Genomic DNA, 16,720 nt, shown 5'->3' on the forward strand with positions numbered 1-16,720 from the left:
TGGGAGTGCTATGTATTCCCCCCACCTTCTGAAGGCAAGAAGGTTAATTGATTAATTGATTTCCCTGTACTTGTGTGTATGTGGACTGCATCCTGTCTAGGGTCTAGTCCTGCCCTGTATTTCCAGGATTGGTTCTAGGCCATGATCCTTAAAAGGAGTAAGTGGTTTTCTGGTAATGAATGGACTAGATAGTTAGTGGATTAGATCCAGGTATTAGTTCATTGCACTGCAGGCTTACCTTTAAAACTACAAAATGATTCTTTGGAAAAAATCAAATAAAATGGGTATATAACTATAAAAAGGCATGTCCTGTAGACCTTAAGTGTTTGAAAATCTTTTTTTTTTTTTTTGGGGACTTTTTATTGTTCATTACAAATTTAGGCCAAATGCAGGAATAGTTCTTGCTAGCATGAATACAATTCCTAGAAATGCACATACAGTGTTGTAGTTGAGTCATCTTATTTGAATATCTCAGAATTTTGCTAAATTAATAGCTCAGGGCTTAACTTGCTATTAATAAATGAGAAAAATGCTGTACCTACTGTAGACATCCCTGTGGAGACAGTTGTAATGTTGGTTGTGCTCTGAAACTTATTTAAAAAAAACAGTTTAGTTTTGGGGGGCAGATTAATTTCCTAAAACAGTATGTTTTCTAAGAACCATATGAGGTGCACTGAAAGAGATTTTGCTCATTCAAGTCAATGACAGCTCTTCTGTCAATGGGACAATAAAATATGCTTTAGGGAACATGAAAAACAAGATAAAAGTTTCTAATTGATTGTGATACAGTATATGCATTATCTGCCTTCCCCCCTGTCTGAAAGACCCATTATTATACTACCTTCTTCAACAGCTGTGTAGCAAGGAAGAACATAATCGCAATGGTCTTTGGCACAGCCAATATTAACACATTAAAAATCCTGTTTTTTGTGTGTGTGCAGGAACTGAAAGCAGCATACAATCAATTTGCCCTTGGGTTTCCTCAGATTTCTGAATTATGCAAGTGTTCCATCTTAGAATTTCACACCTCTTGTCCCGTCAACCTACAGCAGTCTGAAATCTATGATAATCTCAAGTTTTGGTTGTGTATTTTCTCGATAATCACATTTTTGTGTTTGTGTAACTTCTTTACATTATATGAGGTGTTCTGAGATCTGATTCAACAGTGTGAAGCAGGTTAGTTTTTCTTATGCTTCTGATTCCTGGAAGAGTTTTTAAAAGAAATTAAGGATCGCCATTTTTTTTGTTATGCCCAATGCCTAATTTGGAGTTGCCAATTGTGTCTTTCATGTCTCAGCTCATAGCAACTACCCCTGCCCCCCCAGAGGGGGAATGAGGAAGTGCAGGCAGGACCCAACTCCCATCAAGCCCATTGAAGCTCAGTGATTCTAACGTGCTGCAATCTCTACATCAGTATTTGGGAGGGTCAGGCCCAAGTGGAGGAGCAGCTTCTCTGTCATTGATGTCGCTCTCAGCCTCCTAGTGTCACTCCTGTTTGAGGGGCTGGAAAACTGGCATTTGCACACCTCTGCTTGGGTAATCCTAATTACAATTGTCCCGTGATATAATCCAGGTTTAATAAAAGATTGTTTTTTTATTTTTAACAACTTGGAAAAGCCAAAGCCTGTGTTCTTAGTTCACGGATTCCATACTTTGATTATTTTCATTTTTTCTTTCTTTTGCTTCGGGCACAATCCTACTGTATAATATGCCTTCCAATTTCGATCTTCATACTGTTTGCCATGAGAAATCATGATTACAGTATATTAACAATAGTTCCCTTCTAACTGACAGAAAAAATGCAGTGGAAAGACACAACAAACAAAAGGAAAATGAGCTTTATTAAATCACAGGCCAGCAGGAGACCATCCAAAGTGGAGAAGATTGGTTTATGACGGCTATTCTTTTTCGATTTACTAGCGTTTTCTGCATTGGACATTGCTAGCAAAAGCATTTTCCTCCAAAAAGATTTGCCTCTGAGGTTTGCAGGATTATATGCTATGTATGTGCGTGGGGTTTCATAGCTAATCCACTGTGATTTGCCAGTATCTAGTGTCACACTATGACAGATCTTACTGATGTAAAGAGCATCCAGACACAAAAAAATGTGACATCTTTGACCTCTTACTCGATCCTCTGTGTATTCTAAGTGTCATTTTAACAAGCACTCGGAGACTATCTGTAGCACGTCTGCCCAGATTGTGATTGTGTGTGTACTGGATGCATCTCACAGAAGCCAATCAACTGATAACCATCTTAGGCGATTATTGCTCCTTGGTCTGTTTGTGTATTATTTTTTTGATTCATGATGATTCATTTTTCAGAATCGGTACTGCAGTCTACAGTTGACTGCCATTTAACTTTTTTTTAATTTAAAAAGAAATACATGTTGTTAATATGAGGCTCAAAACAGCAAAGCCCAGCCTTGCTGTTGAAGCTGATACAGTGGGGTCATTCAAGTAAATGGCTGGATGATTTCCTCAGATCAGTTAACTACTTAGTAACAACCGTCACGGAAGCTGGGGGCTAGGTGTGGAGAGAGACCGGCGAGACGGGAGGACCCTATGCGTAGTGGCAGGGACAGACCAAATAAGGGGGTGTCACGGATGTCGGAATTGACAAAGAATGGCAGGAGATCGTAAAGACCCTATGCGTATCGGCGAGACGCCTGGAGTCAGCGGTTCAGGAAATGCCGTATAGAAACCTATGCCCTCAGGTAGAGGACGTGAGGCGACCTGGTGCTAGACGGGTCTCAGGACATCCGAACGTCAATGCTGAGCGAAGGCAGAATGAAAGACCCGGAAGTATATAGCCCCAGAGAGGGAGAAACACCGGAAGGACAGCAAAGGACCGGAAATGAGAGACAGGACAGAGAAGGAGCGCCCTCTGGCTGCAGAGGGCGTGACAGGGGTTTCGGTCCTGGCTGAAGGTACAGGACGGGGCCGGAACGAGACACAAGCCCTCATGTAGCTGACGTGGGGCGACCTGGTGAGGCGAGCCTCTCGACAACCGATCCCAATGCTGATCGAGGAGGAGAGGGAGACCCGGAAATATAAAGCCCCAGACAACAAGACCCACCGGAAAGACAAGTGAAGCACAGGGAAACTAGGAACAGGACAGAGCAGGAGCGCCCTCTAGATGTGGAGGGCGTGACACAACTAGTTTGTTAGCTTACATATCTTCTTACACAGGAGGATATCAATACATATATTACATTACAGGCAGTGTAGGCTTTGTCAACTTATGAATTTTCAGCTATATACAGTAACTGATTATGGTATAGTATCAGCTTCAAAGTCCCTAACTTATCCAGTTAGAGAGAGAGAATCCAAAACACTTTTCAACAATCAAAATAAAAAACAAACATTTTTTTCAGATTGGTAGTTCTATACACTGTGTAGCTTATAGCCACATAATTAACATTATAATAAGTCTGTCACTTCATTGCAGATTGATGTTGTGAAAACCCTAATATATTTTACAATATATTTCACAAATATTAAGACACATCTCTAGACAAATTAAAATGTGGAAGTTTCTTGTGACTTGATGCACATTTTCTGTATTCCTGTTCTTCCGTAATTGTGACAAAGATTTGTATGATTAACTTCAGTATTCATTAATTGTAAAGCCCTGGGTTTAAAAAATAACCCAAACTGCTCGGGATAATGGGATGTAGTATTGGATATTACAGGATAGTCTTTAACTCTTTATATTCCTATTGCATCTGTCTGATTTTAAGAACATAAGAAAAGTAACGAACATGAGGAGGTCATTCAGTTTGTTTTTTTGGCAGTTTAATACCTAAGTGAATCTAAAATTTCATCCTGCCATTTCTTGAAACAGCTCAGGGTATGCACCTCACCTACCTTACTTGACAGTAGAATATACCCACTACTCTTGTGAATTGTCCTTTAATTTCCAGTTGTGCTTTTGTGTTCTTGTTTAGATCATGTTCAGTGTTCCCCTGGATTGATCAGATATACTATGTACCCCTTTGAATTTTATATTCTTGGTTCAAATAGACTCTTATTTTCCTCTGTTTTAGACTGATGAAATTTTACTTCTCTAATTGTATGACAGTCCCCTGAGTCCAGGAATTATTCTTGTTGTTGCTATTTGATTTTGTTCTAAGGACATAAGGAAATGCTGTTCATAGTATTTTAAGTGAGGCCTTACTAATGCATCATAAAGCTTGAGTTACCCAAATGTTTTGCTTGCTTTTTTATTGTTTCCATACACTGTCTTGATGAGGATAATAATCTACATAAACACTAAGATCTGTTTTATGCATTTCTTCTTTCAACTCTAAATAACCCTTTTAAAATGCACAGTGTATGGTCTGCGTTTTCCAATCTTCCTCTTTTTGTACCGGCAATTGAACTGTTTTCCTAACAAAATAAGGATCTTAATTATTGATATAGATCAGGAAGAGCTTTGTTTAGTTCTTAGAAATAGAAAACATCTTATGACTAACAAGACATAATGATCTGTGGTTGATTCATCACTGTTCACGTGAACAAACCACAGAACAGAATGGGAAATCACATGTTTAGATTCATGGGACCGTGTAGAATACAAGAGATGATAATTAATGCTCAGACTGTACAATAAACATAGACGCTGATATTGTGCTAGTGCTAGAAAACACCTTTTATGCAGATAATTATAGAAAAATGCAATAAATTACCAGAATACTTTGTAGAAACAGGAAAGCTTGGCGCTTTCTAGACTAAGCTTACCGCTGCTATAGAATTATTCAGCAAATAAAGAGTTTTTCTTATAAAAGCAATAATTTTGTCAAATGATTCTTTTTTTAATTGCTGTTGTTTTGACTGCGAAGTAACTTTAAAGCCGGTGTTTTCTGTGGAATCTGATAAAGACATAAAGAAAAAATATTTTGTAAAGGGGAGGTTTTGTGCAGCTTCACATCAGTGACTCCTCATATAAAACCTAAACGTCGACAGAACTGGAATTCATTATTACTGAAACCAACTGAAATCAAGTCTTTTTCATGCTTAAAAATGTCTTTGAAAGCCAGCCCACCAATGGGTCTTTTTTAAATGCCAAGGATCTGTGTTGGAAGCAAGATGTGACATCTTAATGATGTTGAGATAAGGCAGATAGAATGCTTAGGACTCCAAATCCCATGCTGCAGTATGTCACCTAATTTCTTTGTACTGACAGCTTCAGACCACCCTATATTCCATTGCTTTGTAAAATGGTATATGAATTCTGGGCACCTCGTCTTTCCTCCTTGCCCGTTTCTCTGCTTGTCTTAGTTATACCATTAAAAGGTACATTTCATAATGCATTGGAAAGGCCTATTCTGCTACTTAACAAGGTGTCTTTGGGATTCAAGACCAGGTTCCTGTTTTTTTTTATGGTGAGTCTTAATTAACCTTAAAGAGGTATAAATCTATGAGGATGGTTTCATGTCAAATATTTCATAACCGGAAAAGACCACAGGATTTTATTTTCATCCCTATTCTGATCTTTAATTGCTTAATTCTACTAATTTATTGGATGAGTATTAAATCGTCTGATTTTTTTAGTTCTTAATGAGTTAATTCAAAAGTACTCAGAAAACCTACAGGAAGACTGATGTTAACCAGCACTGGTTTAAAGGGTTAAAAGAAATCATAAAAAGGAGTATTTTGCCACCTTATGTCCATTTTTATTCCTAGTAATAAATTGCAAAAGCACTGGGTAAAAGAATGTTAATTTTATCTTGCCCTTTTGATAACATATTTAAAATTTAGCAGAATGGATTTCTTTGAATTAAGAATTCAGCACTCTGCTTGTAGGAATTAAAAGTTTATGCTATCGCATGTATAAAGATCTGTTGCATTTCAGAATCACAAGAAAATGTCAGATGGACTTACTGTAAGGTTGTCCTTGTAAAGACAAAACAGAATAACAAAGATAAATCAAATGTTCCAAGAAAATGTGAGGAGCTGAAGGCACTGTTTCTTAATGACAAAATGAGAGTGACAGACTTTCTTCCTTTTTCCTTCTAACATCCCCAACTCCTGAGGAAATTGAGCCCTTGCTTGATTGAAGCTGCAGTCCAGTGGGAATCTGGGGACAATCTTTTATTGATGAACTCTGTCTGAATCTCACCGCATTGCATACACACTTGAGGAAAAAACAGCCAAGAGTTTTGCAAAGCCATGACTGGTTAAACTGAGACAAATTGTCTTCTTTTGAAAGTGAAGATGCCTCTTGTCACTCAAGAAGAAGAATGTTGAGCTCAGTGGAGACAGTGCTCATAATACCTTGACTGCAGGATGATTACTCTGGACTTCCACACCTTTTCTGATAATGTGTAATCCATGTCAAACCTAAACAATGAATGATCATCAAGCCATATCGGTTATATGTACAGAATGTGTCTGTCTTCTATCTCAGGCCTAAAAAATTGAGACAGTTAAAAAAACAAGATACTGTAAATCATAAAGAAAATAATTTATGTAAGTTAAAATTGTTATGGAATGTTGTGAAATGATGCAGAAATTATCAGGATTGCTCAAATATTCAACGGAGAAGTCCAGTTGCTTTCTTTTGAGAATAGTTCTTCGTAAAGGTTTCCATCTTGATTTTTGCCCATTGACATTCATTTTATCACTGAAATGTGTGCTTATATATTTCTCAGCCCATTGTTCTGTTAATTTCTTTTACAGTAGTCTGGGGATTTTGCCGGAATGATCAAACAGTTGTTCTGTTGTACTGTATATTGCAGAACACTTAAATGGTTGAAACTCATAGCTTGTTTGAAGAGTGTGACACTATTGTCTGCCTGTTTAGCATTATTTAGCTGTCTTTTTTTCAAAAAACATGAATTATCATCTTAATGCTCAGATAATATTTTCAAAGTCTCCCTTCAGCAAACGGAGTCAGTATACAGGGAGAGGAAACATGCAGTTCAGGTTCCTTTGTTTGCCTTTTTCGTTTACCTGTTTTATTTTTGGAGGGGCCATGACGGGCTTCTCCCTAGGTAATTCCTTCTTCATCCTAGCGTTAATCCTGCATCGGCAGGGTAATTCCAGTTAGGACAAAACTCACATCTCAAAGTGAGAATGCAGCTGGGCATGGCATAAAACATAAGGTAGTATTACTCTCCTAGAAGTCTGTGTGGCAGCTCCCGCAATTTACTAAATTTAGTACACAAACAATCAAAGACTAGCTTGATGTGATTGTGACGTTCAGTTTATATTTTCAATTAGAATGGAAGCACTGCAAATTCTAATTATACTTGCTCTGTTTTTTCTATCGAAAAAAATTCTGTCTCTTAGGCTACTTCAGTCTGAGGCAGTTTATTTCTGAAAAAAAGATTCTTCATTTCATTATATTAAAATCAGGAATACAGCTTGATTTTCAAGTAAAATTACTCAGTTCATTGGCTAGCAGAATCTGATTGCAGGTCTGCATTTGCTTCATTATAATACTCATTGCAGGATTCTTGCCATTAATTTATGGATCTTGGATCTGTGCTGATTAAATAGGCAGAAAGTTATGAGTAATTTTTCCAACAGTGTTTACATACAGTACAAGTATGTGACCTTTGTAATATCCTGGTTATGGAAGCATTGGTGTTTGGTATTGAGAGTAGAGTTCTGGTAGCATTTTGCAGATCTTGTCAGATGTGTGAAGGAACAATTTAAAGGAATTTGACTGCAAAATTGAAAGAGTGGAATAAGAAAAATGCAGCTTATAGAAATTTGCAACAACAAAGTCTCTGCTGCTTTTTATATCCTACAAGGTTTTTCTCTTCTAGGACCTTTGCTTTTTTCCTCTTAAATTGAGGCAAAGAACACAGACAGTACAAGGCCACACTTAAGGACAGAAAGCTTTTGTCAATCATTCCCATAATACAGTACGTCAGTCTTCCCTTTTCTCTCATGTTGTAAACGTACAATCGGGATTGATTTGGAGCTCTCTTTAGCCGATCCTTAAGTACTTTGCTTTCATCAGCTCTCTGTGGTTTTGTATGTGCATGGAGCTGCCTCAGCCCTTTGCAATGTGAAAGGCACAGGGCTTGTTAGTTCTTGCTGGTGAAATTCTCCAGTGAGTAGACCCGTCCCTGAGATACATTTATTCCTAGGGTAGACTTACCACAGACTCGGTATGGGGATGTGAGATCTGCTGTTGTCTTCTGCAGTTACATAAATGTTATGGTATGAAAGTCTGCTGTTAAATTCTGCATGCAGAAATTTGTCTTGTATAAGTCAAAACACACATTATCTTCTGTACTTTATTTCTGCAATTATTGAACTTTAGCATATCATGCTATTTTAATTTAAGTTGATAATTAGTGAACTTTAAGGTACCCCACTTTTAATTTGAATTGCAACTGCCTTTTGTGCCACAAAACTGCAAACCTACTCATTATAGCTTGAACAAGCTGCCACCCTTTGAACAGAAACACCACAAAGAATAAATTACATTTGAAACTCTACAAATATTTGTGCCTTTCACCTTCAAATTAACACAGCACCTAAGACTCCTGTTTGACAAAATCCTAAAAACCAAGCATTTAGTAAGTCTTAAGTAACTAAGTTACTTTAAGTAACAGTTAAAAAATAATTATTGCTTAATAAGAAGAAAGTTCTACAGAAATCACCAATGTTTTCTTACACATATCCCACAGATGTTGGATGCATGACTGCAGCATGTCAACAGAGGAACATTTTATGTGTATACTGTATGTTGTATGCAGCCTACAAATTCTTAATTTAATGATCTTTGAAAATCATGAACTTTTAAAATGTTCAAATTAGCAATATAAATGCTAAGACCTATTGTTAGCAGTACTGTAAGAGCATCTATAACCCTTTGTTTCTTATTTCAGCTGGGTACCGAGTGGACAGCTCCTGGTGAATTCAGCAAATTCAGATCTCAAACTTCCAAATCTATCCAGTAAGTCAGAGCCTTCTCTATCTTTGAATTCTGTACAATGGTTTGGTGTTGTGTCATTATAAACTGTATTCAGTTTGTTGAATTAAACCCAATCATCACCTATATTGTACTTGTATCAGAAAACAAAATACATTTACACCATTATGCCAAATGCCAAATTTCTTTCACTGTCAGATATTTAGGAGTGAAAGGACACATTTTTCCCCACACCTAAGATGTTTTTTTATTTATCCCCCACACTTCATTGCTTTCAGGAAAGAGATATCAAATGCTTTGGAGTTAAAAGTTCTGAAAATCATCCTGTTAAAAAGTTTCAGAACAGTTTATTTTTTTTCCAGCTAAAGAATTATGATAGTGTTATACAGTATAAAACATAAGTTTAGTGTTCCTTTATTAAAATAAATAGATGAACAGTTTTCACAATATTTGTTACAAAATGTCTTACTACCATCACTTACAAAATTTAAAGAATCCCACAAGACAAAATGCTCCAGAATTGTACATTTGGTGACACCCTATAGATTAAAACAAGGTGCAGTGACATAACCCATTGAAAGTGGGAATTTTAAGTTACTCTATTAACATAAATGGGGATCTGCTAAAATGGAAGTTCACCTTGTTGCCTCTTTCCATTACCTTATGAATATGTGCAGAAGGTTAATGACAATGAAAAAAAGTATCTAATTAATTTCCAGATGTACTGTATACAGTAAGTCACCTTAACTCCCTAAGTTTATTTACAGCATTTTTGTTTATGGACATGTTGTAGACTTTTGAAAGCTTTGCTTCACTCACAACCAAGGTGCATCAGGACCCGAGCAAGAAAAAGAAAACTGTCTATTCCGAAATAGTTGCATGTACAATATTAAGTCTACTCATCTCTCTTGCAATATTATTCAGAATGATTTTGAAATTCATAATAAACACAAAAAGTTCAGAAACAAATTACATAATTAAGTGGGTGTTCTATTACAACATGAGAAAGAAACACAAACTTATATTTCAGGAGGTGATATCATTTGAATACAGTTTCTGGTTCCCTTCTTGGAATGGCTATTGAAGAGAAAATATGGTTAGATCATCTTGTTCTGTTTAATAATTTACTGTTTCTGCCACATTAATATTCATGAATATTTCATGATTTTTTATTATCCTTAAATGCTAAAGGTTTGACTTAAACAGAGATGCCCGTTAGTTAATAATAGATATAATATTAAAAATATGTTGCATAAACAGTAACATATATTTTAAATAATATATTACATATAGTTTAGTAAACAAGAGTATGCAAAAGCATGTTGTGTATTCCTTCTTTGTGTCCGGTGGGGTACAATACAGATACAGTAGATAGTATGTCTGGATAATGAGAGATCATGAATGATGCATTGAGTATTTCAGACAGAATATACAGAACATGTGTCTTTTCCTCCAGTACAATTACAAAGAAGTCTGGTAGAAAGAGATAGGGAGCGAATTGTTCTAGTTACTGTATATCATGCTCTCAAAGCATTGTTTTAGCTGACCTGTCCCATTTTCAGAGTAGGTCTGAATATTTGTATTTCCTATGCACACACAGACTGGAATTGCCAATGGTTGGATATGCATATTGGCTCATAGCAGTGACTTTTGTGCTGTACGGGGGGGAGGGGTGCCATGCACCTTAAACTTGCTCAGGTAGTCACCCTTTCAACTTCTGACACACTGCATGCTCCACAGGACCTCATAGTAGGGATAGAACCAATCAGAGGAGAGTAGTGTCTGTTGTGAACGTCACTGCTAGCCTGACATGTACCTAGAATTTACAGGAGTCACTGGTACATCAAGAGCTGGCATTGCCCTGTGTAACAAATAATACACGTGGACAGATAATGTTCATGGTACAGTTTATCAGGTTAGGTTCTGAAATATTTCACAGAATGTTCCAGAGCGTAGTAATAATAATGGAGGAAATGGAGGAAATACAATGAGTGCACATTGAGGCCATTCAATGTCTATAGCACTACAAAAAATTTTCTAAAGTTTATCTGGGAGTGTCGCTCTTCATTCAGCCATATTTTAATGTTCCAGATAATCACCTGCTATTTCTAAATTGTGGTTAAAATGTTTCCATCATTAAAGCTTACCACATCCCTAGTTGGGTAAAGAAGTGAAAATGGACTGCTGAATGCAATAAGACGATTTTTGGTGGCATGGTTAATACTATTGTGTTACAGAACTTTAATTAAAATAAGCAGTTAGAATATAACTGTATGAATTTGAGTTAGAAACATTAAGAATAAATAAAATATGATCAGAAGCCTTCTTAAATTCTTGGTTATTGAAATAAATATCATTATTACTGAAGGCCAAAAAAAGATCTAAATGAAAGCCCTCTATAACTTGGCAATGATCAATTACACAAATACTTGATTGATTATGTCCTCTAGAATTACAACCAAACTAAGGTGCTTATTATCACAGTAACAAATTAATCGGAAATAGGATTATTTAGGAATAGGAAAAGAATGGGAATAGGAAACGTTTATTCATAGACAGATTCTGTAGATGATAACTAATTAATGGAAAAGTCAAAGCAGTAAAGTAACATACTGTTATTCTTGTTATATGCATGAAGATAAAATCATTTGGACAAATGTACATCTTAAAATTGCTGAAGATTAATTTCCCTTCTAGATTTCTTCTCAGTTGTAAAGTTACTTAAAATTTACTTAATGTTTTTTCAAGGCATATTTTTTTAACAAATCAAGATAAGATTATCTTTTCTTTCATTGTTTCATCATTTTTATAGACAGAATAAAGTCTATAAAAACAGTGTTCATTTGTAAGGAAAGAATACAGTGAGATTTTTGTTGAATTTTGTTTCAAAAGTTTCAGGTAATACAGTGATCATTTATGTTTTGATTAGATAATAGTTTGTATCATGAAATGCTCTTTAAATTTTCACCTAATATAATCTTGTTATAGTAATTTGTACAATTAATATTTAATTTATACTTAAGTATTTTTCTTTAAATAAAGGGAAATTAAAGGAACACCTTGAATCAGACAGTCTTTGCACTTCAGACATATCACACAGAGTTAATGGACTATACTACAGTAGCAACTAATACTGTATACTGTACCACTGTTTGAGTGTTGGGATTTCTTTCATTTAGTTTTGTTTTTTTTAGGTAAACGGAAAGACTAAAAAAATCATCCCTCCATGTGTAAAAAAAGCAGGCACAGTATCCAACGGATAAGAATGAAATTCATTTATAGTTTTGATAAATTACGGCTGACCAGTAGTAAAACTGCAAATTGGGAGTTTGAGCCAAGACTCCTAGCATTTTAGGTCTTCTTAATGGAGTTTATAATAGATGTTCAAGAGGAAGGTTAGATCCAAATCTAGCATGCTTTTTCTTGCCTTTGTATTATACTATAAGTCTTGCACCCTGGGCTTCATTTGTGTATCTTTCTTGCATTTCCCCTGCCTCCACATCTGCACCCTTACAGCAAAATTCCCTGGTCACCCCTCATAGTAGTGAGGGGATGGGGTGGGCAGCCAAATCAGAGAAACGGTCAATTCTCGTCAGCTAGCCAGGGCTTTAGACAAACTCCTAACATCATCATTGAGGAGGGATACAGGATGATAATTCATGCTTGGCACAAAGTTTTGCAAGAGCAAGATACGTAAAGAAATATTGCACACACATCTTAATACAGGACCAGGTTGTGGGATAAATGTTTTATAAAATTTAATTGGAAATTGATTGGGACTGAGAAATGTGACGTTCTGTGTAAATTCAATACCCTAGACTATCTTAGCCTAATTAGTGTTTCATGCAGAAAAAACACAGAATGGGGATCAATAGAAAGAAAGTCAAGATCTTCAAAAACCGAATCAGATTTAGATGTATGAAGGGTGGAATAAATTCATTATTGATCTGCTGCTCCTTCATAGTGGATGTTCCCGAGTTTGAGTCGGTTTGAACAGGAAATGGCTGATTGGCAAAGCTGATGCATAAAGACTTTGCTGGACCTGTCTCAATGTTCTTAAATTGTATTATTTACTTTATGATGCAGATGTTTTTCATATGTACTAGATAGTTGGTTAAACTGTAATTACCGAAGTTCTTCATAAAGACCATGGTTGGGGTTACTGGTATGCCAGGGATTGGTAAGCATAGCCTGCTTCATTTATTAGATTGGCTGGTGTAAGAAATAATCTATCCGCATAAACTGATCATTATTGTCTTCCATAAAGTGGAGACGTCAAAATTCAAATATCGAGGAAAAGGTTAATCTGAGAGGAAATAAGACCATTAAAAGTTTGATCAGATAAAAGTAATGGATTGAACTGTCAAATTGGAAAGAGAAGTTCATTTCTAGGATTAAAAGGGCATGAACAGATATACAGTAACTATACCATGACATATACATGCACAAACCAAGGGAAGGAGATGTTTGTATATAAGGAAATATTGTTTGCAGAAAAATATATGATGAACTTGAAAGATAAAGAGTATTGCCTTGCTGCTGACAAAAGGAAATGTAACGGATCTAAAATATCATAAGTGTCCGAAAATGGCTGACAGTTGGGGCAATTTCTGAGGGTCTGAGAGGCTTATGTAAAGTAATTTAAGATGGGGTATAGAGTATACAGTAGTTAATTCTCTCTCCCTCCCTGGATTAGGTGATGCATTTTAGGTCTGGTAGAAATGATAAGATAAGCTTTAACCTACTGTAATTCTATGGTTTAGGGCATGCACATTGGTGAAGATAAGTATATTCAGAATCTTGCCTGTAACTATAACAAAGTGTCCATTAAGATAAGATATTACTTACGATGCAATGAAGTTTACACACTTGTGCTACAGAATTGCCATTACCCCGGCCTTGCTGTGAAACCAATGAAAAAGCTTTTCCAACTACTCTTGACAAAAAGGCAATTTATCTGATGAACAATGGTGAGTTTCTTGAACAGAAGTCATTCCTAGATTAAATTGCTGGAGGAGAGATAAACCCTTAGAGTAATTAAAAGCCTTAACATGCTACCTTATGACATTAATAATGGTCCTCTATCTCCCCTCAACTCCTATGTCATAGCAAAGTGTAGGGAGAAGATGAAATAATTTAACAAGGCTTGGTCTCCAGTAATGAGACAGGCATGTTTCAGATAGTTTGGTCAAAGAGTGGCAAGAAAAATAAGCCAAGATCTTAGAGAAAGAGGGAAAAAACAGTCAATCAAACATGTCTCCTGACATTTACTATACCACACACTACATCTAAGGCTACACAAGCAAAGCTACCGAAAAACAAAAATCTGTACATTTATTCACTAATGACAACGTGCAGGGTAAATTAAATGTCACTGTACAAAGTTATTAAAGAAAAATGTTCTCTAAGCAAATATGAAAAGCTAGAAATGTATAATGTAATTGTATTTTATAAGTTTACTGTAAGTATTCATATACTGTGCATGTAGTTAACTATTCACATACACCCACCCTTTTGAAAAAACACACAGCAGTTTAATGATATGCATATAGGAAAAACACATTGTTGCCTTGAGAGACAAAAATATATTAGAAGGAATGTAGAAGATAATTTTGAATGACTAAAAAGCAATAATAACAGTGCATTAATCCTAGTGTGTTAATAACAGCAACTCATTTTAATAACTTCCCTCGAGGAAGATTACATACACAAGATACAGGCACAAAATTATCTGATAAAATATACCTTCTAGACAATTATCACAGCCTTTCTAAATATGTTTTTATCATATTCTCACAAGCAGCTACCATCATGAGTGCTCTCCAATTTTAGCAGGTTTAACATGGAGAAAGTGGAGTGAGCAAGTCAGGTGGACAGTCATTTACTTGCATAAAAGGAAGTTTAAGGAGCCCTTAATTTCCAGCACGGAGCTCCCAAGGTGAGAAAGAGATCCTGTTGGGGTCACTTTAGAGCCAGCTGACTTTCCTTGAATAATTTATTTCTGTCTAGTCACATAAGCCCTGTAGCTGTCATGGGACAGTCCACTCAGATGAGATCAGGGAAACATTCACCTCATTAAAGTGAAAGACAGTGCTGATATTCTTCACCTCAGGATTTGCCCAGGAGAGCCTAGTGTTTGCAGAAATAGATGGAAGAATGGAGTTTATAACCCTGTCCCTTCTTTTCTGATTATGTCATAGAGCAATCTTCTTTTGAGATCTTTATGATACAGTATGTAATAAGAATTCCAGCAGAGCTGGTGTGAGTCACCTTGTGTGAATTGCACCGCGGGAGCAATTCCAATCAATTATCAAGCACAGGTGAACTATTTACAAAGTGAAAGTTAATTCTCTGACCCCATTGTCACAGTATCCTTCTACAAGCAATCTGTCAACTGAGTGTTTCCGTGTTTTCCCCAGTTACAAAGTCATAACTTCTTCTTAACTAACGTGGTTGTCCTGCACATGGTTAAGCTGATAAACTTCATTTGAGATAGTACAGTAAGTCATTCAAATGCAATCAACCCAGATAACTTTCTTAGACCTATAATACTTTGTTACATTACTCATTTTCATATAAACATACTCAAGATGATGTATTGGTGACCTCAGTTTTGGAGTTTAAGTAACAAAATGGGTTCATCAATAAGTTTCATTTCCACTGGTTTCTGTAGGTTGGTTTTCATCCTCCACATTTTTTTTTCGCTCAGAGAGTGCATTTGTGTGGGTTAGCTCGCCAGCTTCCTCTAATCACACCAGGGCTGCTGTCAGACACAGTTTTTTTTTAGCCAGGGCTTGTTAGTTTGACTGCAGTGAAAGATCTGGTGCCGAGAGAACAACAGACTCCGAATAGAAAAAATAGTTTCTATTAAACTTAAAACAAAAAAATGACAAGCAAAACTTCAGCTAACTCTATAGAAATATCAGATTTAGAATAGGGAAACAACTTTGTAATGAGCCGTGAAAGAAATGGCAGCAATTTAAAAAACATGACTTGACTGTCAAAAAATTGTTGGGCTGAAACTCACTAGCGATATTGAAATCTCACTTGCTGCAACGTAACACTCAAATAAGCTCTTTGGGGAAGGAGGATAGATATTTAAAAACCATTTGAGCTTTGCAGTTATATTGATGTCAGCTGTCAGCCCATCTGGCATGGCATAAACTGCAATACCTGTCTTAAGAGACATTCTTTATAAGAGTCAGATGAGGGAAGGCAGAGAAATAGCATCCCCACATGTTTGTTTTGCTGTGAACATTACGGTTTCATTTGTCAAATGTGTAGTTTGCTGAAGATTGATTTTCCTGCTTTTGAAAAGGGATAAGTAATGTATTTTCAAAATATTTGTGAGAAAATGAAGCTGTGGAGGCAATTAACATGTCATTACCTGTATGTTCATCAAGGAAAGAGTTATAATATTTGAAAATGCTTGACGTTTTAAAAAAAATAAATAACATACTGTATTTAGAGTAACAGAGGTAGAGTAGAGTAGAATAGAGTAGTTACTGCCTTTTTGTCTTTCTTTTCTGTAATGCGAGCTGGACAGAGGGAGCAAAGTCAGAAATAAACCATGTCTGATCAAACTGAGGCTCATCCAGCAGGAAGACAAAGATGCAGAACAGTATCAGTTTTTTTCTTTCTTTCCTGCATTGTAGACTGCAGAGCTTTCGTGTAAGGGTTATATTTTGGATACACAAAAGACATTCACACTGTTCTCTTGGTTCAAGTGCAAGGAAAAGGGGGTGAGTCCTACTTCTTCTTAGTCTTTAATGCTTGTCTCGTGTGAGCCACCTGTCTGTCCATCCTACTCAAAAGCATACAGGGA

General features: G+C 36.2%; 1 protein-coding gene across 1 annotated transcript in view; it reads left to right on the plus strand.

Moving 5' to 3' along the window:
* The window catches only part of b4galnt4a (beta-1,4-N-acetyl-galactosaminyltransferase 4a), a 164,345-nt gene that overhangs the window by 103,524 nt on the left and 44,101 nt on the right, over positions 1-16,720 (plus strand). The window contains exon 7 of the mRNA XM_088611109.1: positions 8,852-8,919. Within this exon, the coding sequence (XP_088467235.1) occupies positions 8,852-8,919 (68 nt within the window). The remainder of the gene's footprint in view (positions 1-8,851; positions 8,920-16,720) is intronic.

The sequence above is a fragment of the Lepisosteus platostomus genome, chromosome 18 (assembly GCF_059453375.1).
Source record: "Lepisosteus platostomus isolate fLepPlt1 chromosome 18, fLepPlt1.hap1, whole genome shotgun sequence".
Lineage (NCBI taxonomy): Eukaryota > Metazoa > Chordata > Actinopteri > Semionotiformes > Lepisosteidae > Lepisosteus > Lepisosteus platostomus.